Source organism: Marmota flaviventris, chromosome 17 (assembly GCF_047511675.1).
Source record: "Marmota flaviventris isolate mMarFla1 chromosome 17, mMarFla1.hap1, whole genome shotgun sequence".
In the NCBI taxonomy this organism is placed as follows: Eukaryota; Metazoa; Chordata; class Mammalia; order Rodentia; family Sciuridae; genus Marmota; species Marmota flaviventris.
The window spans coordinates 32,330,691-32,354,125 of NC_092514.1; the positions used below are offsets into that span (position 1 = coordinate 32,330,691).

The following is a 23,435-nucleotide window of genomic DNA, read 5'->3' on the forward strand; positions in this document are numbered from 1 at the left end:
TGTGCCCCAGGTAGTAAGTGGAGGAGCTGGGATCCTAGCCTGGGCAGGCCGGCTCCAGGCCTGTGCCGTGACCACTCTGGTTCCACTGGAAGAGCAAAATCAGGAGCCAGAGGGCCCGGCTTCTCATTGCAGTCTCTCCCCGTCCAGCTCCCAGTGGGCCTTGTGCATGCAGAAGGAGCCGCTGGGTGGGGGTGGAGTCCCAGGAGGGCGAGGGAGGGAGCGCTCCCGGTGAACAGTCTCTTCTGCACTCCGTGAGACCATATTTGGCTGGTTCATCAACAGTGGGCGTCATAATACAGAATATATTCATCCTTTAAACACTCTATTTTAATTTTAAACATAGAAATGTACATCCATTTGCCAATCTTTGGCGGCAGGCCTTGGCGCTTCTCTGAGGCTGGGCCCACACGGCCCTTCCCTGTACAAACCACATCCGTGCGGCCTTGTGTAAGTCTCCAGCTTCGGTTTCTTAAAAGCAGAGCAAGAACTCAAAGACACCGACTGGGAAAGCAATCTGACTGCAGAGTCTTCTCTATTTTCCCCTTTCTTCCTCTTGTTTCTCACAGTTGTCTGCCCACACCTAATTCAATAGATATTTTTTCTTTTTTTCCCAAAGCAAGTTGCTTTCTTCAAGACTTTACAAGATCTTGGTTTTAATGAAACAGCTCTGATCTCTTTTCATCAATTTACATAACGTTTAATTAAGTGATATAAGGATAATAAGTACAAATGACAGAAACCAGCTCTCCCAGGTGACAGGACTCAGCGGATGGGGTGGGATTTCCAAGGTGTGTGTCTGTCTGATTTACTTTGAAATGCAAAGTGCTGGTCACAGAGGGAGGATAGGAGGAGAGGCACTGGGCTAGGGGCTTAGCAGGCAGATGTTACGCAGTCTTCTCCCAGCCCTGAGCTGTAGGTACACACTGGTAGGAGATAAGATTAGAAACAGAATTGATCTGTACCAACGGAAGCTAATAGTTTGATCTGCTGAGCCCTGTCTGGAGCAGCCTGTGGAGAATTCTGAGACTGCATTAGAGTTCAGCAGGAGAAAGCGCCTGGTCATTTAGGGAAATCGGCTGCGAGTACAGGAGGGGGAGATGGCAGCTTCCACGTGGATCTAGAGCCTTCTGGAAAGTCTGCGTGACTTTAGCCTCTGTCATCTTTCAGCTAAGGGAGTCACAGGTCACAGATGCAAGCAGCCAGAAGGTCAGGGCTGGGCTGACCATTTTGGCTGTAAGAGATTCTAAGTCCTGGTCTTCCAAACCAGAGTGGCCGGCATACAGTAGGTGCTTCATGGAGGGAGTATGACAAGGTGGTGCTTGCGTCTGTCATCCTCATGTCCTGCCAATTGCACCATGAAAATGGATCTTGGATCAGTTGCCTCCTTACCATCAAGGTCTTAGCTCCTCCAGCTGGGACACCAGTGACAAGGTCCCAGCAGATCTCCCTCTGCACTGGGGACATGCCAGCTTCCCCCTCTTTAAAGGCCAAGCTCCTGTCCACCAATGAGGCCACATGGATCTCCTTTCTGTGGCTGGCCCGTGGAGTAGGGTGAGCCAGGACCATGAGACTGTTCCCAATTTTTCCTTCTTCTGTCGGCTCAAGGATCCTGCCCTTTTCTTCTCTGGTTTTCCCCCCACCCCTGCCTGCCAGGGAGACTTCTTTGGTTTTTTAAGTCTTTTGTGATTTAGAACCAAGAGGGTCCACCCGCCCCTTCCTAGTACCTGAGCAACCTGACAGAACTCGGTTGCTTTTCTGGTCCTGGATTGAGCAGCCTTGAGCATGAATCCGCCGAGACTGGACCTCCTGGGCGTCAGAAGCATTTGCGTAGTTTTGACTCATCTCCTGACTAAACGCCAGTCCTGTGGGTCCCTGGACAAAGCAGGTGGGAGGAGGTGGGCAGGAGGCAGAAATGCCAAGAGCAGGGGAGATGGAGCAGCCAGGTCACTGTGGAGCTCCGTGGTGGGACAGTCCCTGCAGAGACCAGGTGACCAACTTCTGCGCTGGTTTCCCCCCTCTCTGGCAGAGACTCTTAAATGCGATCCATTTGTGCTTCCTGACTTGGAATGTTCTGTCTTCCCCATGGCTGATCTGCAGATCATCTCTGCACTTAGGTGTCAGAGTGGGCTTGGGGCTCTCTGGTGTCAATAATGCCTGATCCTTTGGTGCCAAAGGGCTCAGCGGGAGATGATGGGATGGGATATCCCAGGGCTCAAGTTGTGGTGGGCACGCTCATTCATTCCTTGCCACCATGCCCCTGGCTCATTCTGTCATCTGTTGTATGTGGTCACAGGCTCAAACTGTTCCATGCCACATTGGGAGAACAGCATTTATTGTGAGCTGTATGTCTTGTCCAAAAAGGCACCCCTGGAGGTGGGATGAAGGGGCCACATTGCCATGTCCCCTTGGGGTACCTGTGCTGCACAAGGGTTAAAAAAACAAATTCCCCAAGTTATTGTCAGTTGGCTTATTCTTGAACTCCCAGAGGTCCCTAGCCATGGGAAGGTGGGGAACGACGTCAGAGGCCAACTGAGCTCACCATGGTGTCACACAGCAGACTCATTTCTTTCTGATGCACCATCTCTTGGCTCAGGCAGCTTTGCTCATTGTATGTGGGATTTCAAGCGGGGGCCAGGTCTCAGCTTAGAGGTCTTTATGTTCAGACCTAAATCCCATCTCTAATCCACTCTCATAAACCCCACTAGAAAGAAACAAACCTGAAGCGTCAGCTGGCGCACTTACTGTCACTGGGGAAAGGGAAGGTGCTGCTGAGGGGATCTGGTCCCACAAGCCCTTTACCCAAATAGCCCCCACTTCCTTCAGCAGCCAAGGAAGCTGTCCTTTCTTTTCCTGTCCCCAAGATGCCCCAAACCTTGGCTAATTTGCCATTCGATCGCCACTGCTACCTCTCCTCCTGCACAGCAGCTGCGATCGTAAATCTTCCAGGTCTATTAACAAAGCTTTTAGGCTCATAAATCTTTTGGCCCTTGCTCTTCCATCCTCCACGACACACTCCAAGGGTCTGAGGGCTGAGTTTTCTTCTTTCTTTTAATTCTCCAAAGGCTGTGTCCAGGATGGCTCAGGGATGAGAGCTGGGATTCTGCCCACGCCTGATTTTTCAGATCGAGGATGGGAAAGCCCACGGGAGAAGGTGGGCTGGTCGCCTTAGGGAGGACAAGGGGCATCGCGTGGATCCAGGGAGAGGCAAGGAGGCAGGGAGCGGGGAGGACTCTCCTGTGTCCTCCTCCACAGGGTCCTGAGCTCCTTCATCACTTGCCATGGAACCTGGCATCCCCGAATTTCCCCCATCACGCCCAGGAGGGTGGCCCTGCTCAGCCTCAGCAGCGGACAGACAGCCCAGCGCCAGCTGTGTCCACGTCTTTAGGGATGGGCCAGCATCCCCCCACCCCCAGCTCATTCTTGGATGGATTTGCAATTTGTCTATCACCATGGAAACTCAGAGTTTTGGTACATGAAGTGGGGGGAAGACTCTTCTTTTTTGGAAAGTCTCTCTTGACAACCTCAAAGGATACATGCGGCAGCTGCTGTCCTGTGGAGATACCTTGTCTGGGATAGGCCAGAAGACAGGTGGATGGGGCTATGTGGCCTCACATTATTGCATTGGGACCTTGGGGGCCTTCCTCCAGGCTCTGCTTGGCCATTATTCTCTCCGTGACCCCAGACATCTCTCTAGGTTTCATGGCCCAAACCAAGAGCCACTAGGAGTCTGAATCCTGGGACTCAGTTTGGGGTCAGTCTAGCAGTGGAGAGACCCCTGATGCCCCCACCCTGGCTGAGAGGCAGGGAATGCCCTTCTGTGCCACCCAACATCCGTCTGCCTGGCACAAGGACAGCAGGCAGCCTGTGAGCCCGGGAAGCACTTGTGAGCCATGGCTGCTCTGCTTGGAGGCTCCCAAAGCCCCCAGAAATTATGGGAATTAGAGAGGAAGGGAGATATTTTCAGCAAACATTCTGCCAAGGCAAAGCAGATGGTGGAAAATTTTGCATACTAAAAACACAAGGAAAAAAAAATTTTAAATGTAAAGGAACGATGATAAGGCCCTGGGGAGCGCAGAGACATTTCCAAGCCATTCTCCTGAGCCCACCAGGCTGGCGCGGCTGCAGATGTCGAGCTTGTCCCTGCTGGGACAGAGGACAGCTGCCTCCCTTGTACACAGGGCTGGGTCTGTGGCCTGAAATTTCACCGAGATGCCTCCCATATCCAGGGCTCTGTTTTGGTGGCAGCAGGATGGGGCTGTGGGGTGGTGAAGAGGTACTGACTTGGAGTCAGACACTTGGGTCTGTGTCCTATCTCTGCCATTTCCCAGCTGTGTGATGTTGGGCCAGTTTCTTTACCTCTCTGTGTGCTTAGTGGGCTCAACAATGAAATGGGGGGTGAGGACTCCCTCCCTGGATGTCTGAACATTAAGAGGTAACACTGGCTGTGTCTGGCACATGGCAGGTGCTTCATAGATGGGAGCTATTTTTTTTTTTTTTTTGGTGTGTGTGTGTAGTATCTTGAACTCATAGGCCCATATGTCTTGGTGCAGGGCTGATCTTGGGGTTCACCATGTTTAGTGCCAGGAGTGTAGGTCCCCAAGCTCTGCTTTGTAGGATGGATGTTAAGATCACAGATGCTTCCAGAAACTGTTCAGTCTGAACTGGGTTGTGAACCAGGGCTACCCATTGCCAGGACCATGGCCCCCCATCTCACCCAGCACACAGGGTACCCACAATCTCACCCTAATGTCCCTAGAAATCCTCCTCTTGCTGGGCATGGTAGTGCATGCCTATAATCCCAGCGACTCCGGAGGCTGAGGCAGGAGGATTGTGAGTTCAAAATCAGCCTCAGCAACTTAGTGAGCCCTTGAGCAACTTAGTGAGAACTTGTCTCAAAAAATAAAAAGAGCTGGGGATGTGGTTAAGCATCTCTGGGTTAAATCCTGGTACCAAAAAAGAAAAAAAAAAAAAAAAAAAAAAAAAGAAGAAAGAAAGAAAGAAATCCTCCCAGGCAGCCATTTGTCTCTCTATCCCCAGTATTCCTCTCTGTGTCTTCTCTGGGCCTTTCTCTGTCAGTCAGAGGCTGTGTGTAGTGTGGGAGGGAGACTTCTAGTTCATTCTCAAGCACCTAGGGTTGAACTTGGGCTCTGCTTCGGAAGTACCTGGACAAATACCTCAAATTTCTGAACCTCAGTCTTTTCATCTATAAAATGGAGACAAAAGAACTACGGATAAAATAAGGTTAAGCAAGACAAAAAGCTGTACAAGGGCTGGGGACGTAGCTCAGTGGTGAAGTGCTTGCCTAGTTGGTGCAAGGGCCCTGGGGTGGATCCCTAGCACTACGTACAAACGCACATACACACATACTAACATAAATAGCTAGTTAGCTACACAAGTCTTCAAATATTTTTTTAAAATATATTTTAGCTGTCAATGGACCTTTATTTTACTTGTTTATATGCGGTGCTGAGAATTGAACCCCGTGCCCCACACATGCTAGGTAAGCGCTCTGCCACTGAGCCACAACCCCAGCCCCATCTTGAAATATTTTTAAAAGATGGCATCTAATTCATCCCCAGAAGCCCAAACTGTGGTTCTACAGCCTCCTCTGCCCGCAGAAAGTAAATATGAAAGATGACCTACCCTCTCCCATTCAGCACCTTGTGCCACTGAATTTCTTTTCCTCTCAAAGCCTGCCTTGACTTCCCAACCAAGCCAGGAGGCACTGAGGGCAAGGCCACATCGTAGTAACCCACATCTGACTCCTTGAGTCTGACAGTGGGCCTTAGGCAAAGCAGGCCCAGGAGACCTCAGGGCCCCAAGTGCCACCTCTGTTCCCATAGAAGACTGGGCTTTCCACTGGACAGGCACCTCTCACTGCTTCTCCCTTGAAGGACACTCAAGGGGGACGAGTCAGGTCACAGGTAGCCTTAGACTGAGCAGGGACAGAGCTGGGGGTCGGTGGCGGGGGGACCGTCAGAGGCTGATTGCCATGGACATTGAATGAGTGGGCCCTGAGGGAGGGGGCACTGCTCTTGAGGGTGGGGTGGGGAGGGAGAAATGGATCTTCTTTAGGTTTGGAAATTTCCTAGGCCCCAAACAGAGAGAAAAATGGCCCCAAGGCCCGGGGAGTCTGTCCTCCCAGGGATGGGCCTACTGGCAGCCAGAAGATACTCAGAACCAGGCTGTCCCTCTCTGTCAGGCCCTGGAGTCAGGAGGTCTGGTGTGCTCCCAGCGTTCAGATGGCCACCAACCAGATCACCTCATCTGCAATTCAGGGATGGTCACAGGACCACTTGGGAGGCCTGGGTGAGGCTGTGGCACCTGTGTTGTGATGGTGAGGCCTTGGGGCGGGGAGCCCTTTCCAGCTGCCACCGGAAGACCTGAGGATGGCCCCAGGGGAGGGTCAGAGGGCAGCACAGACTGGGCTGGGGAGTCAGACATGGGGAGTGGAGGGCTTATTCTCTCCCATCAATTTTAATTTACTCCTGCTTTCAGGCTCCCAGACAGGTAGGAGGCACCAGAAAACGAAGATAAATCCTCAGATCGATAGAGATGTGGTTGCCAACGTGGAAGTCCTGTGGTCCCTGCCCTTGCCCGAGGAGCTCTGGATAGACCAAGAGGTAGATAGATGGAAGCTAAGAACTGCTCCTTCCAGAGAGAACATGATACACAGATTGTGAGTTGGTGGCCTTCAGGCAGAGGGAAAGTCACGGAGAACTTCCTGGAAGAGGCAGAATTTAAGGATGGGTATGATTTAGGCAGATATGAAAGTGGGGGAGGGGGTGTGCCAGGCATCCCGGATGGAGAGCAGGAAAAGCCAAGGCCAGACCTGTCTGCTCCCTGGCTCGGGCACTTGGGGAACAGGAGGCTCAGCTGGGCTGGGCTGGGCTGGGTGTTCTCTGCACTGGTAGGGGACAGATTTTGCTTCTGGCTTCTGGCAGACATAAAACACAGCGGGTGCCTGCCTCCTGCCCACTCCTTGTGGGATGAACAGTGCCTTCCGTTGTTCCTGGTTGCAGGTGCTTTCTGTTCTTCAATCGCTTTGCACCTCTCACTGATGTTTCCAGAATTCTCTCTCTGCCTTTGCATTTCTTATCTCTATTTCCCTCTCTTCTGGGTCTCCATGTGTTCTGGGTCTTCTTGGGTCTGTTTCTTCATTCTTTTTCAGTTTCTGTCTCCAGTCTCTGTCTCTGGGTCTCTGTTTCTTCCTCTCCCTCCAGGTCTCTCTGCCCTTGAGGCCAGGTTTTTGTAGCCTCTGGGGCTTGGGCCTATTTCCCTCACCTGGGCCAGAACCTCAGCCCTCCATAGTCCCAGGGAATCTGTGCTCAGAGCCACGGTGTGGGATGAGCCACCTGCCTTTCCTGGATCCCATGGTTACCCAAGGGTAGCCGAGGCAGAGGAAGCCTCTCCCCTTCCTCTGTGGACTCTCAGCCTCTGTTGCCTGCTCCTGGACCAGCCGTGGGAAATCAGCTCAGCCCCATCTGTAAGGCTGGCCTCCCCCTGTGATGGGCAGGAGGCCCCAGAAGGACCTGCCAAGATCAACACGGCAAAGCTGGTATTGTTATCGCCCAGGGTTTTATTGGAGACAGACAAAGCCCAGATTCATCCACTTCACCTGGGTCCCCCAAGGCCACTAAATCTAGAGTGGGTGGAATTAAGTTGTAGGTTCACTGGGCAAGACAGGTGAGCAGCTGGCGAGGGCTGGCTGTGCTGTGTGAGGAGCCCAGCATGGGCCTGGCCCTGGACGCAGCTCTGTCCCCTTCATCTGCCCTGGAGCCCGAGGCTGGCTTCCCTGTTTCCATTCAGATGGGGGTGAGGAACCCCAAGACCTCACCTTGCAATGGAATTGCCAATCATCTGAGGCTGTCATCAGGTTTGGGTCAATTAGAGGTGACAGCTATGCCCCTATCCTCTGTGGTATGGCTAATAAGGACCTTCTGCTCTTGAGAAATTGATGTCCAAAGCCACTGAGGACACTAGGACAGGCAGGAGGGCTGCTAGGGAGGGGCAGGTGTGGCCGCGGGGGCAGGGGCACTCCCTCCAGCTCAGGACTCCTGTTCTGGGGAGGGCCCCTCTGTTCAATGACACTGCAATTTTGGCTTAAACAAGGCTCCAGGACAAGACAAATTCATATGCATGGTGTACAGGCTTCCCTTCCAAAACAGCCATATTAAGAGATGGCCCGGCCTCTGTTTCTCTGAGATTTAAGGGAAGGGCAGAGTTTCCTGAAAGCTACTGGTCTCTCTTCTTCTCTTTCACACTGAGATGACAGTGCAAGTTGTTTGACCTGTCCATGCTTTAGTGTCCCTTTCTATAAAGTGGACAATGGTGGAGTCCCTTCCCAGGTTGTGGGGAATCCCAAGAAATACCAAATACTGGATGCAGAGATCCTTTCATGAGCAACCACGGGAGTCTACAGCAGCTGCCATTGGGCTCTTTTCTTCTGTTTGTTTCTTTATTTTTTTCAAGATAGTGTCTTGCTAAGTTGGCCAGGCTGGCCTCCAACTTGTGATCCTCCTGCCTCAGCAGGGATGATAGGTGGGCGCCACTGCACCCAGCTTGGAGCTGTTCTTATTTGTCCAGAGATGTCCCCTCCCTGTGCAGAATGACGGCAAACAGCACCCAAGCCCTCTGTGGGCCTGGCTATCATGACTACAGGAGACCAATGATGACCAATGGTCAGTGTCTTCTCTTGTGGGGCCCCTGGGCTTGGGCTCCTCAGTACATTCTCCTCAGTATCATTCAAGTCCCCAGACGGATGGCGGGAGCCACAGACAAGATGGTCTGACTATAACCATCATCCATTTGCTTACTTATTTTCTTGACTCGAACAGTTGTCCTTCTAAAGGCCCGGGTCCTTGCGTGTACCATGTGGCACCCAAACACCCCTTTCAGATGGTACACACTTGCCCGCCCTCCTGTCCAGTCCTTCCTGGCTCGTGTGTCTGTGTGTGTGGCTGGTGGCTTCTGTTATCTTTACATTAAAAAAAAAAAAAATCCCAGGTACTTCCAGTCCCCAGGACTATGGAGCCTACGCAGGAAGAAAAATGGAGAGAGATGGGGAAGTGGTGATTAAGCCTAAGTGGTGACCCTGGGGATGGGACCTGACAGGTGGTTCATAGGCACTTAGCAAAAGCTTCTCACGAGCACAGTCAGGGCGGGTGGGATGGGACTTGGTGGGCAGCACAGGCCTGGAAGACGTGTGCTTGGGGGGAGGGCACGATGCAGAAAGGAGGGCTGGTCTTTGCAGTCAAGGCTGCCTCCCCATGGGATCTGAATGCTTCTTTGCCACCTGCCTGAAATTCCTCCCCAAAGGCTCATTCCCTTGGATTTGCACCATTAGAAAACTGGAAGAGAACAGGCTCCTGCCCGAGTTCTTCATCCTTCACACTCATGGGGAATCCAACACCCAGAGAGGAAAAAAGTCACCCCAAGCCAAGGCTTTCCCTGCAACATGGCCCTTTAAACCTCCACTGGCAATGGAGGTAATGGTGGTGGTCACCTCCATGCTCCCAATAGGCACAGAGACACTATAGGCAGAGGTCGTGGGTCAGGATTAGGTGTAGGGACTCATGTGACATGGTCAGGCTCCTGCTTCTAACTGTCCAGGTAGAAGGTCAGAGAGTGAAGTTAGTGGGTCAGATATGAGAAGCCTTCACTTCCACAGAGAAGCCTGTCCATTTTTCTTGCAACAAGAGTCCTTGTTAGTCTATCTTCTATTCTCTCTCTTTTCCTAGGGCCATAGAAATAAGAACAATTTCCCTTTTTCTTTTGTGGTACTGGGCATTGAACCCATAGGTGCTTAATGGCTGAGTTATATCTCCAGCCCTTTTTACTTTTTTTTTTTTTGAGACAGGGTCTTGCTAAGTTGCTTAGACCTCACTAAGTTGCTGAGGCTGGCCTCAAACTTGAGATCCTCTTGCCTCAACCTCCTGTGTGGGTCACTGGGATTACAGGTGTGCACCATTAGGCCTGGACCCTTTCTTCTTAATAACCCTGCAAGGGTGATGTTAAAAGAATGTCAGAGACAATAGGGAGGGGTCCAGACCACAGCAAAACAGAGAACATGAGCCCTTTGTAAAGGCAGAAGCTGCTACAAAGCCAGATTGATTTTTCCAGAGAGGGGGCAGACCTTCTGATTTTCAAAAAAGAAGCCAGAACTCCATTAGAAGAAAGAAAGAAAGGAAGAAACGTCAGATTTTTCCACATTTAAAAAAGTTGACAATGAATTTTAAGCTAGATTGAGTCACTGCTCTACCAGTTTGTGACCTATAACATAGGCAAAATGTCTAACCCTGCACAGACAGATGGCATCCCACCTCCCGACATGGACACATCCTGCTCAGCTCTGCCTCCTTCCACCTCTTGGGCAGCCTGGCCTCCTGCACACGGTGCACACTTTGTGCTCCAAAGGCTTCTGGGAATTCAGGAACCACGGCCAGCTAATGTGACCAAAGTGGCAAGTTCAGAGTCCACTGGGGAAATACTGGGGAGGGGAGAGGTCGGCAGGATGCTCTGAGGAGCTTCCAAAATGCTAATTTCTCAGAAACAGAGAAAGAAGGAAGGCAGCATAGCAACAGCTGGCTCTGGGCAGTGAGCAATCCTGTCTGAAAATAAAACATTTTACAATCCACAACCGAGGCTCATTAAGAATGAATGGATCTACTGGTATAAATAGCACGCTGCGTTAAGAAGTCAGGAAACAGCATATGCATTTGATGGAAAAACGGCTGCCACGGAACTGCTTATTAGCTCAGTCGGCTGTGGCTCCATGCTAACAAGACAGAGGTCTCGGGTTCAAAGCCTGCATGGGCCACGTGGCTTCCCCAGTCTTGGACCATAGAATATATCTTCTGCCCCAGACCTGGTGTCAATAGGAGGTCATAGCTCTGGACATACAATAATAGCCCACAGTGAGATTCTTCCTGTTTTGGATCTATAGGATCCCCACTATAATACCCAGCCTCTGTTGGAAAGCTCCCCATAACAGGGAGCTCACTACCGTGAAAGATGCAAAACAGTCAATTCTGTGATTAGATGATTATAGATCCAGAACTAGAACCTTCCCCTGCCCTGCCCCATCTCTACTCGGAGGGAAAGTGGTCCTCACCAGCTGTGTCCTTGTTATGTCCCACTGTGGACTGGATGTAAAAGGGGTGCTCTGAGCAGAAATGAGGAGCCAATCACATCATGAGGATGGCTTTGGGGTCCTGAGAGTGGGGACAGGTGCAGAGACTGAAGGGCATGTGGACTTGGGCTGAGTGTAAGCTGCTGGTCAGGCAGAGGGAGGGGAACAGGGCTGAGATGAAGAAGCACCTGTGGCCTCCCCTCCCTCTCCAGGGACCTCTCTTCAGCAGCCTGGCTGCACCCTCTTACTCAAGCCAGTTTTGGGGCTGGGGGGGGGGGCTCTGTTCCCAGTCAGAAAGGAAAAGCCATCATGGCGGTGATGTGGGCAGAAGCTTCACTCTGTACCACGAGGGAAGGGTGTGGGACTGGGATTCAGAAGCCTGGGTCCCTGGCCCTCCTGGCCGCAGCCCAGCCGCCTACGTGACCTTGGGCAGACTTCCCCCCCTCATCCATCACGAAGAGTCAATTTCACTGTCTGTAGCTGCCCCATAGGCTGTTCTGAGCATCAAATGAGATAATGACCATGAGTCACAGAGGGCTCTGGCAGAGGCCAGCGCGAAGCTGAATGACTCGGCTCCTCCAGGAGCATGGGGACATGGGCACACTCGGCGGGTGGGTAGACAGGTTAGCTGGGGGGGGTCACTCAGCAAGGGCAGCCCCAGGTAAACCTCTGCGGCCTGAGCTGATCCAGATTGCTTAACCCCAACAGAACCCTGAAGCTTGCTTTCACTGCACTGCAACTAGGAACAGGTTAAGATTTTAAAAACATTTACTTAAACTCTAGTGAATCACTGAAATGATAACAAAACTCCTATTTTTTTTTTCTTAAAGTTACCCAAATGGAAAAAATCCAAACCCTCGAAGAACTTTTCTAGAACAGACCTTGAAGGGAACCAGCAGTCCAGGAAGCCAGGGTTCAGCCCAGGAGAAGGAGGGAGGGTGGGGGACGGTGTATATAGGGGGGCTCCTGTGCAGGGGGCGGGGACTGTTCTGGGGAGAGACTGTGACCCAGGCAGACCCAGTCTCATAGCTTCAGGAACTCCAGGCATTTGAAGCAGCCTGTGCTCAAAACGGGGTCTTTTTGGTGTCTCTACTATCTTGGAAGGAGCCGAGGCGAGGAGGAATTGGGTATCTATACCCTGGGAGCAAAGCTTTTCAGGGTCTGGAGAAGAGGTGGGCCCAGCTGACTGTGAGCCCTGGGTCCAGGTTCTGCCTCTTACACCTCATGCCTCCCGGGGAAACAGACCAGGCGGAGCCGACAGCTGACTTTATTTATCGCTGCTATAAACCCAGGGCCAGGAAGGATCTGTCAGGCAAAAGCAGCCTGGGACACACCCCACCCACCTCGACTGGGCAGGAGGGTGGAGAACTGTCCTCAGAGGTGGCCAGGTCAGACTCGAGGGTCAGTTACCAGGAGGGGTCTCAGGTCAGGCTGTTCACTGCCCCCTTCTGTGGTGAGAATGAGTATCTGCTGCGGGCAGGCTTTCTGGGGAACATCAAGGGGTCTGCAGGCAAATTCTTGGCTCAAATCAACACGCAGAATCCAGAAAGGGGATACTAGCAGATGCAGAGAGTCAGCTCCCTGTCCTGTGGGGCCACACAGCAGTCACCAGCTGTCCTCGAGGTAACAGAGGAAAGGGCCGTGTCTCCTCATTTCTTGACAATTTCACGGTTTTATTTATTTTTAGGTGGCAGCCTTAAAGTCCTGGACTCTTGGGCTCAAGGAATCTTCTTCTCTCAGCCTTCTGACTGCTGGGACTATGGGTACATGTCACTGTACCCAGATTTCTTTCTTTCTTTCTTTTTTTTTTTTTTTTCTGTACTTGGAATTGAACCCAGGGCCTTGCACATGCTGGGCAAGTGCTCCACCACTGAGCTACATCCCCAGCCCTTTTTGTTTATTTTGAGACAAGGTCTTACTAACTTGCCCAGACTGGTTTTGAACCTGTGACCCTCTTGTCTCAGCCTTTCAAGGAGCTAGTATTACAGGCATGCAACATCTCATTATTTTCATCATCATCATCATTATTATTGTTATTATTATATTTTTGCAATACTGGGGATTCAACCCAAGGCCTTGTGCATGCTAAGTGAACACTCTGTCATCAAACTATGTCCTCAGCCCTTCCTTCTTTTATTTTTTACATTGATATTAAATGTGTTTCTGAATTCGTATAAAAGGGGACGGAAATCTAATGACACTAACTCCAGTCATTAAATAAATCGTTATTTTCCCATTGAAGTGAAAAGCTACCTATATTCAGCTTCTATACATTCTCAGGTCTATTCTATCTCTATTATAGTCTACTTATCTATTTATTTATTCTATAATAAATAAGCTATTCTCTAACTTCCTTATGAATTTTTAAACTCTTCTCTCATAAAATTCACCCTTTGAAAGTACACAATGCAGTGGGTTTTAGTACAGTCATAAAATTGTATAACCATCACCGCTGTTTAATTTTAGAACATTTTTAGCATCTCTAGAAGAAATCCTGTACGTATGAGGTCATCATTCCCCACATCCCTCCATACTCTCCAAACCCCTGGAAATCACCAATCTATTTGCTGTCTCTACAGATTTGCCTATTCTGAACATTTTGGATGAATGGAAGCATACAATACGTGGCCCTTCTTGGTGTTTGTGTGTAGTATTAGGGCCTCACACATGCTAGGCAAATGCTGTACCACTGAGCTGCATCCCTAGTCTTTAAATTTTATTTTGAGACAGGGTCTTACTAAATCACCTAGGCCTCATATTTGCAATCCTCCTGCTTCAACCTCCTGAGTTTTGGGGACTACAGGTGAGTGCCACTCTGCCCAGCAATACATGGCCTTTGGACTCTGGCTTCTTTCACTGAATATTTTCAGGGTTCATCCATGTTACAGCACCTATCACTACCTCATCCCTTTTCAGAGCTGAATAATTCAATTGATTGATTATGACACATCGTGCTTATCCTTCATCAGGTGAGACTCATCTAGGTTGTTTCTACTTTTTGGCTACTATGAATAGTGTTGTAAGAACATTTGTGTTTTTTTGTGAACTTTAAACAAATCAACTTATTCCTTCCTAATAAGTCCACTGGGAATCTGACAGGAATTATACTACGCTTATAAATTGGGAAGGACTGAGATTCTCATCTGCCTCTCTGTTCAGAGCTAATTTTTTGTCCTTTGATAACGTGTTATAGACTGAACATTTCTTTCCCCTCCTCCACCCCACCCCAATTCAGTTCAAAGCTCTAAATCTCGGTGTGGCTACATTTGGACTCAAAGGATGAAATTATGGTTAAATGAGGTCATAGGGCAAAGCCTGGGGATTAGTGTCCTCATAAGAAAAGACACTAGAGAGTTCTCGTTCTCTCTGTCCTTGTATTCACGAACTGAGCAAGAAAGCAGCCTACTGCATCCCAAGGGGTGAGCCCTCACCAGGTAACAGCGCTGCTGCCACCTTGATCTTGGCCCTCCAGCTTTCAGAACTGAAAGGAAAACAGATTGCTGTTGTTTAAGCCACCCCTAGTCTGGTGTTTTGTTATAGCAGCCCAAGAAGACTAACATAATAATACTTTATAATTTTCTTTAAAAAATTTTGTTTCTGGGCATTTCATTATTTTTGTTGCAATTACAAATGGGGTTTCCATCTTCCAATTTTAATTAACCAGCATAGGTTAAAGCTATTGACTTTGTTATAGATTTATCTCAGGCCCTGGCAATTTCCAATCTTTCTTCTTCACTCTAGAGGGTTGTTTTAGTGGAAACCGTTGCGTTTTCCCGGGATATAATCACATCATCTGCAAACGGAGAACCACTTTTCTTCTCTTCCAATATGAACAGGCAATTTTATTTTCTTGCTTTATTATATTAGTTAAAAATCATATGGGATGGGGTGTGAAGCTCAGTGGTAGAGGGCTTGCCTGCTATGTGTGAGGTCCCTGGGTTTGACACCCAGCACTGGAAACAACCACAAACTAGAAAATACTGTTGAATGATTTTTCCCCCCAGTACTGGGGAATGAACCCCAGAGGCACTCAACCTCTGAGCGACATCTCCAGTTCTTTCTATTTTGAGATAGGTTCTAAGTTGTTGAGGCTAGCCTCAAACTTGCAATCCTCCTGCCTCAGCCTCCCAAACTACTGGGATTACACGAATACGCTATCATGTCTGGTGATGATGGGATATTCTTGACTTGAATTTTGATTGAATATGGTTTGACTGTTTTATAAATTAATGATATCTGATTTTATATATTTTTCCTTTTTTGCTAACTTTGTCATAGACAGTTTCCTTTTACTCTCACATTACTTAAACTTTTTATTTAGCACATTTTTTTTTTTCTGAAATGTTCAGGCAAGGAAGGCATTTCAAAGTAAGACAGGAAACAGAGACACCACAAAGCAAAAGACACACTTGACTTCACACACACACAACTGCTTTTGCATGGCAAAAGATGCTATCACAAAGGTTAAAACCCAAACCAGATCAAATGGAAAGTTCAAAAGAGGAGAAAAATATTTGCAGCCCATTTAGCACCATGTACTACCCCTAACATGTCAGGAGCTCTTGACAAATCAAGAGTAAGGAAATGACTTAGCAGAACATGAGCAATGGATGTGAACAGGCTGCTTTTAAAAGTGGAAATCTGAAAAATCAATAAATAACAACCAAAGGAAGAGATATTTGAATGTGCACATTAAAAAACAACAAATTTCCCTCCCATCCTGCATCTTGGCCCCAAGTATAAACCTCAATAATATTCACGGCCAGAAAAGGTGCAAGTAGGTGAATGTCTCATGGGGGTGAGTGTAAATGACGAGAACAGCTTTATATATAGTTGGCAACGTCCATCGCAATTTAAAACGTGTGGCCCCACTTTTGAAAACCTACTCCACAGATTTAAAAGCTCGGGTTCGAGCTGGGCACAGTGGTGCATGCCTGTAATCCCAGCGGCTCAGGAGACTGAGGCAGGAGGATTGCAAGTTTGAAACCAGCTTCAGCAACTTAGGGAGGCTCTAAGCAACTTAGCGCCTCTAAATAAAAATATTAAAAGGGCTGGGGATGTGGCTCAGTGGCTAAGTGCCCCTGGATTCAATCCCTGGTACAAAAAAAAAAAAAAGCTCTGGTTCATGGTATTTTATGCATAAATACATTTCAGTACTGCTTGCAATGGTGAAAAGGGAGAAACCATCTGAATGTCTGTTGATGGGTGAATAATGAAGCCCTGGTGCACTATACTCTGGAATTTATTCATCTATTAGCATGAATGAAGTAAAATCTATACCTAGTGGTCTGGAGGGATGCCCATGGTAGTCTTTTAAAAACAACAACAGAAAAAAGCAACAAAGTCCTGGGTAAGAGCCTGTTTACTTTCGTTGCTTTAAAAAAAAAAAGCAAAACTAAAAATTTCCATGCCTAGATTTGTGCCTGTTTGTAGGTACAGTGAGAAAGGGGTTGGGGACAATAGCAAGTAGAAGAGATGATTAGTCTTTCAGATCCTGTTGAATTATTTAACTTGTATTCTTAGGTAATTAAAAATGAACAAAGAAAACTCAGAGGAGGAAGAAAAGGAGCACATATCAGAAACATCAATACGTTCACCCAGTTGCTCTGAGGATTGAAAAGTTCATGGCTCGTATCTATTGATTATCCCTCCTCTTCTAACCGGACATGAGAAAAAACAGGGAGGGCTGGGACGTGGGGAGAAGTGGGGGACTGCAGGTGCAGAAGTCCGAGGGCTGAGAGACAGAGGGAGAGGAGGGGAGATGGAGGAGGGGGGTGGGGAAGAGGGTCAGAGACAGAGGGAGGCTGGGAGAGGCCGAGGGAGGCTGGGTGAGCGAGCTGGTGCTGGGATCAGCTCCGTGCCCATGAGAGGACGATGCTGGTCAAGGGGTCCTCAGGCCGAAAGAGGGTCACCTTGGGAGAGAATGGCTTTAACAGTCTCCCAGTGTTACCTGGGGCCATTCAGGAGACCCTGGGCCCAGAGGAGCCTGCTGGACCTAATGAAAACCCCTCCACGGGGCCTTCCCCTCCTTGTGCATGTCTGGAGCAGGTGGTGGCTGGGTCATCCATCCTCGCTCTTATCTAATAAGTGTCTACCCTGGGCTGCCCTTTGCTATGTGCCGAGGAACTGACCTGTCAGGACAGACGTGGTCCTTGCTGACCCTTAGTGCTGTTGCCTGTTTCCGCCTGACAGTCTGGACCGGCACCACAGCTGAAGCCCCAAGTCCCAGAGTCCAGCAGACCTCCTGGCACCAGGTCCTGGATGGTCCCGGGGCTGGGGTGAAGGTAAAGCCACTGGGAGCCAGGGGATCACCAAGAGGACATCCAGTTAGCAAGGGACTAGATAGGCCCAGAGATGTCCCGGCCAGGGCTGCTGGCTATCTGCTTCCTGGAGCCCCAAAGCTAGGACGGCAGCCAGAATGGACGGAGACAGTAGCTTCTGGCAGCTTGGAGACTTTCCCAGAGGCTTCCACGACTTCATCTTGAAGCCATGCAAACTACTAAGAAGCCGCAGGAAAAGGCTAGGGCTCCTCCCTGGCCCCAAGCCCAGCACTGCTGCTATAAGGCTCCCCAGGGCCTTCTGGTCTCCCACAAGCATCCAGGAGCCACCCCGGGACTCCTGTGAGTACATGGCCAGACCTGCGATAGCAGAGGACACAGCTCCATCAGAAAGCACAGACCCCAGCTTCTGCACAAGACAACCACAGGAGACACAGAAATCACCCAGGAACAGGCTTTGGAGCAGCTCAGGGACAGTCAGCCATCTGTGGTTCCCCAGTGCCCCTCTTTGCCCACCTAACATAGCAGCTTCCTTGGGGCCGAGAGCTTCCTGTGTCTCCTGGATCCTGTCTCCTCTGCCTCTGCCACCAATTCTTCTCCCCGCCTTCACCCAAATTTGGTCCTTCTTTCCCCCACTGTACCTCCGTATCCCAGTGTGGTCCCTCTCAGTGTGGATTCAGGGGCCCCCTGAGCAGCCACAACCAGACAGGCCACCAGCTCTTCCCGACTGGCTGCCTGTGGGGTGACACTTGTCAAGAGTTTGACGTGCCTGGCACAGGCCTGGCACAGAGGAGCCTGGTGGTGGGTGGGTATTGCCATCTGGTACCTCAGAGGGAGAACACGTTCCCTTGGGGGAGCCTCTAAGTGGCCTGGTCTGGCCTTGGTGCAAGGTTGGTAAGAAAGAGCGCTGATTGCAAGTGTGTGGGGCCACCGGCCTCCTTGCCCACATAACAAAAAGGCCATCTGTGTTTGTGCAGCTGGGGAGGTGGTGGGGGCGCTGCTCCTGCCCAGAGCATGTGTGTGTCTGCAAGCGCCTATGTATGCACATGAGTGTGTGTATGTGCACATGAGTGTGTGTGTGCGTGCACACATGATTGTGTGTATGTGTCTGTAAGCTTGTGTGTGTGCTTGTGAGTGTGGGCGTGCTGATCTGGAGCAGATAGGGTAATGATGACCCCTTGGGGTGCTCCTTAGAAGACGCTGTCAAGTCTAGTATCTTGGGGTTACCTCTCTCAAGATGAGCCCCTTACCCCTCTGGCTGCTGTCTCACTTAGGACCCTTAGACCCCAAGTCCTGGGCTGAAATGTGGTCACATCAGGGCAGGAGGGTAAGGGCCTGCCTTAGAACCTGGCTCTGCCACGCACTAGCTGAGCCAGGCCCCTGTCTCTGGGCCACAGGCTATTTCTTTGTAAAATGGGGCTGTTAAATACCTTTACTGACTATTGAAAACAAGCCTAGGAACAACAACAACAATAAAAAACCATCATAAAAGCTGTGGAGAGCGCTCTACAGCACCAGGTGATGTCCCAAGGGGACACACCCATGGCAATGCAGCCATCACAAATGCCAAGGGCACTGGGCCAAAGGTCCCTTGCTCATTAGGGCCAGGAAGTCCTTCTTGAGACACAAGATGAGTGTGGGGGAGAGGGGCACAGGCTGCCTGGGGAAGATACCGTTTTACATCTTGCAAGAAAACTTCACTCGACATTTTATTTCTGCAAAGATCTATATGTCGCCGGCAGCATCCCTGCCCCCGAATTAGCACTTGTTTGGGAAACTGCCCCCAGAAGACCCTCCCACCATATCCCTGCACAGAGCGAGCAATACTGTGGGATCAGAGCTGCCCTCTCCCTTGGGTGTATGTGGGGAGCCCAGGGCACAGGAGGGAACGAAGCACAGCATGACCATGTGGAGAGTGTAGTGGCCCCAGCCTCACACCCACGCAACGCCTGGCGGGCTGATGGCCTGCAGGTCATCGGCGGTGATCCTGGGAGAAAGGGCAACAGGGTCTTACCTCTCCCTCGAGCCCATGTGTAGACGCGGCTGGCCTCAGTGCTCCTGGGTTCTGGCTCTGCCGGCTCCACAGGCAAAGGTCGGAAGTGGGGGTCGTCAGCCCGGCCAGGGGTCTTCAGGGGCAGGATGTACTTGGGGAGTCCTTTGTAGAACCAGGCCCCAGACCTCTTCCAGACCTGTGTGGGAAGACATCAGCTTGGAGCACAAGATGCAGAGTCCCTGTGCTGAGCAATCACTGCCCGCCTGCCCTCTTGCTTCAGTCCCATGCTTTTCAGTGATGGGGGATGGGAGAGCAGAGAGCCATCAGAGTGGGAAGGGACTCCTGCCTCTGCCCTCCCTGGCCAGTGGGCCAGGGTGGTCACTTCCCCCTCAAGGACCTAGGACAAGTGGGAATAAATTCCACAGAATCTTTGCATCTAATTTAGGGACCATTCTCTGTCTTTTTTAAAGTGGTGATTTCAGGGGATGACACATTGAAGCACTGGGACATGCTTATGAAACTGTCCACTGCTACCATCTTGTCCTTTCTGGTTCCCAGAGTCAGGAAACACCTAGCCACCCCCGGCCCATCCCCGGCCCCTCCAGGGCTCTGTGGAGTTTCTAGTAGATCTGCCACAACAGGCTCCCTCGCTGCTGGCTGGCCTCACCCGCACCTTCTCCCTCTGGCCCCATGTCAGGGGCCATACTGCGCCGACCTACTCAGCCGCAAGTGTCTACCTCGCCCACTGCCCGCCAGACATGGGTGGCCTCCTCCACATCCTGCTCAAACCCCAGCTTCTTGAGGATCCGTTTGGTGGTCCCTCAGGTATTTCGTGCCCCCTCCCATTGAGCCACTCCTGTCTCATGTTTGTCACTATCTCTCAGAGAGGGGCTCAGAAGTGGCTACACAGTTCCAGGCTTGGTTGGCTACCCCCAAGGCATAGCCACTGGCTTCGCCCTCCTCTTCCTTGCCTTGATGCATCCTCCTCAGTGCATCCTCCTTCTGGGTGCCCCAGGAACCCTTCTCCATCCCACAGAGCCCACCACAGAGGTCAGACGATGCTTGACAGGTCCCAAGCATGTGCAAAGCATGCTCCATCACCTCCCCTTGGAAAAGATCTAGGGCTGGGGAGGCAGTGAGAAGAGATCACACTAAACCATGAAGTGGGACTTCCGGAGGCTAGGCAGAGCCAGGGAGCTGAGGATGTTCACCTGCATCCTGAATGAGAATGACAGGGCAGGAGATATTTGAAATCAGGGACCTGCAGCCTCTTAGGTCCTGAGGAGTCCCTCTGTGCCCCTATCACCCTCAGCAGGTCACTCAGGCTCCCCTCCTGCTTGCCCCTGGAAACAAGGTAGAATCAAAACAGCTTCTACACACACTGTCTGTGTGTGGCTTTGGGTGAATTACTTAACCTCTCTGAGCCTAAATTTCTTCATTGGTGAAGCGTGTCCAACAGGACTTCTGAGAAAGTTGGGGAATGCTCAGCCCGGTGCCCAGTACCCGGAAGTTGCTCAGTAGGGGCCACCTGCCTTCCTCCCAACCAGCCCTTTCCCATGAAACTCTGGACAGAGTGACAAGAGGCTTAAAGAAAATCCAGGCTGGGCCACATCACAGTATTTGAAAGCTCTTCCTGAGGGCTTCTGCAGCAGGCACAGAAAGAAGTCGAATCTCAGAGCCTCAGGTTAGAATTCAGAGCAGCAACTGAGATAAGGTCCCTAAACTCTTAATGCCTACTTCAGAAAACACCAAGTCCTCTCTAATCCCTTTCCCCATGGAGGAAATGCATTCAAGGCATTGAGTAAGGAGGGTTGGGAGTGTGTGGAGGACTCATGTCACCTTGTCAGAGAAGGGCAGACCTTGCCTGTTCTAAGCAGACAGCCCTAGAGTTTGAATTCTAGGTGTGTCACATGCCCAGCAGCTGCTTGATTTGGACACATCCACCTCCCTGACCCTTGGTTTCCTCATTAGTAGGTGGGACATGGGACAGTGCTCTTCTCACAGGGCGGCCAAGAGAATGGGGCAGGGAAGCCACCCCACAGCTCTGAAGCTCAGAATCATTATGCCATCTTCCTCCTCCCATCTGACAAACACAGACAGTGGACCCAATCCCCTACTAGAAAGAAAGAATTTAAAATATAATCTTTTCTCTGAGACAGTGTCTCCCACTCTCCAAAGGCCCTCAGCTCCACGCTGATGCTATGGGATGTTAATAAGATCTAAGCCACAAAGAAGGAAGGAAGGAGAAGTATGAGTGAGTATTGCACAGACCCTGTATTGCACCACTTCTCAGAGCCTCTGATCTGCTAAAGTACAGAGTTTTCCGTCAGGGCAAAAGAACACACCCTGCTGCCCACTGAGCCTTTCTATGCCTGCTGCAGAAACTCTGTCTCCATCCACTCAGCACTTTGGGGGACAGCACTGTTATAGTCAGCTTTTTCATTGCTATGACTAAATGACCCGACCAGCACAACTGTAGAGGAGGAAAAGTTTATTTGAGAGTTCACCGTTTCAGAGGTATCAATCCACAGGCAGCTGGCTCCATTCCTCAGGGTGCCAGGTGGGGCAGGAACAATATGGCGGAAGAGTGTGGCAGAGGGAAGCGGCTTACACGGTGATCAGCCAGCAGAGAGAGAGAGTCCACTTGCCAAATACAAACGTATATACCCAAAGCCTGCCCCAATTCCCACCTCCTCCAGCCACACCCTTCAATTACCACCAAGTTAATCCCATCAGGAGACTAATCCACTGACTGGGTTCAGACTCTCACAACCCAATCACTTCTCTGAACCTCCTTGCATTGCCTCACTTGGGAGCTTCTGGGAGACACCTCACATCTAAACCATAACAAGCACTAACTTGCTGAGTGAGCTGCATCTATTTCTCCAAGTGGATGGGGTCACCTCTTGATGCTCTGGAGTGCCAGGCACAGGACTGGCACGAATCACTCATGACTCCTCCCAGCATCCCTGCATGGCAGGGTCTGGGTTTATGCAATTTTTGAACAGCACAGATTTGTGGGATGCATGCTTTGTGGAGCCCCTTTGGAAAGCATCCCAAACCCCTGGATTGATGCTTGTCCCCACCAAAACTTAGGTTCAACTTTAATGCTCAAATTCACGTGTAAATGGTATCCGGGCGTGGGATCTTCAGGAGGTAACTGGCACTGGATGAGTTTATAAGGGTGGGGTCCCCGTGATGGCATTAGCTATCTTCTAAGAGGAAGAGCTGGTCCGTTTGCTCTGTCTCACAGTGAGACACCAACGTGCTCACCAGATGCTGGCACCGTGCTCCTAGATTTCCCAGGCTCCAGAACCATGAGCCAAATAATTTTTTTAAAATAAACTACTCAGCCTCAGGTGATTTGTTATTGCAAAATAAAATGGATTAAGGCAGTTGTGGATGCACATAGTCTAAATCCACAAAGGCAAAGTCTCCTCCCCTTCCCTGAGGTGCCTGGTGATAGGAGTTCACTGAGGAAGCTTATGTTATTACTCCACTTTCCCAAGGGGAACACTGAGGCTCCAACAAGTTCAGCAACTTGCCCAAGGGCCTTAACCCTATCCCCGGGGGTTCAGGGTCTCACCCCCACGGATGCAGAGCTGATGCTCACTGAATTGTGGTTGCAAGTAAATAAGTCCTCAGTGGGTCAGGTGAGGCCACCAAAAGCTAAGTGTCCTACAGACTGGATGCTCAGAGGGGAGGGATGTGCCACAGAGGGAGAGGGATAACAGAGCCTCTAAGGCCACTCTGTCCCTGGAGAGCTGCTACACAGCTGGGGTCCTGAGTTGCCTGCATTGGGCTCTCTCAGCCTCCCTGCAGCTAAGCAAGGCCTGAATAGTGGCAGCCCCTGCCTGCCCCAGCCTGGGCATGCCAGCTCCTGTCCTCCAACGTGGGCTGGGCTTCAGGGCATCAAATGAAGTGGGCACGGACAGCCATCTGTGAGCAGGGGTCAGTGTGGGCTTGGGACCTGTGCCACACTGCCTCCCCCGTCCATAGAAATTGCTTTGTCTTTTTTTCTTTTCTGAGAAAC

At 50.6% G+C, this 23,435-nt stretch overlaps 1 protein-coding gene across 1 annotated transcript in view; it reads right to left on the minus strand.

Annotated features, from left to right (window-relative positions):
• Rph3al (rabphilin 3A like (without C2 domains)) overlaps positions 1-23,435 on the minus strand; it is a 117,983-nt gene that overhangs the window by 4,955 nt on the left and 89,593 nt on the right. Inside the window, 1 exon segment of the mRNA XM_027924456.3 lies at positions 19,424-19,598. Within this exon segment, the coding sequence (XP_027780257.3) occupies positions 19,424-19,598 (175 nt within the window).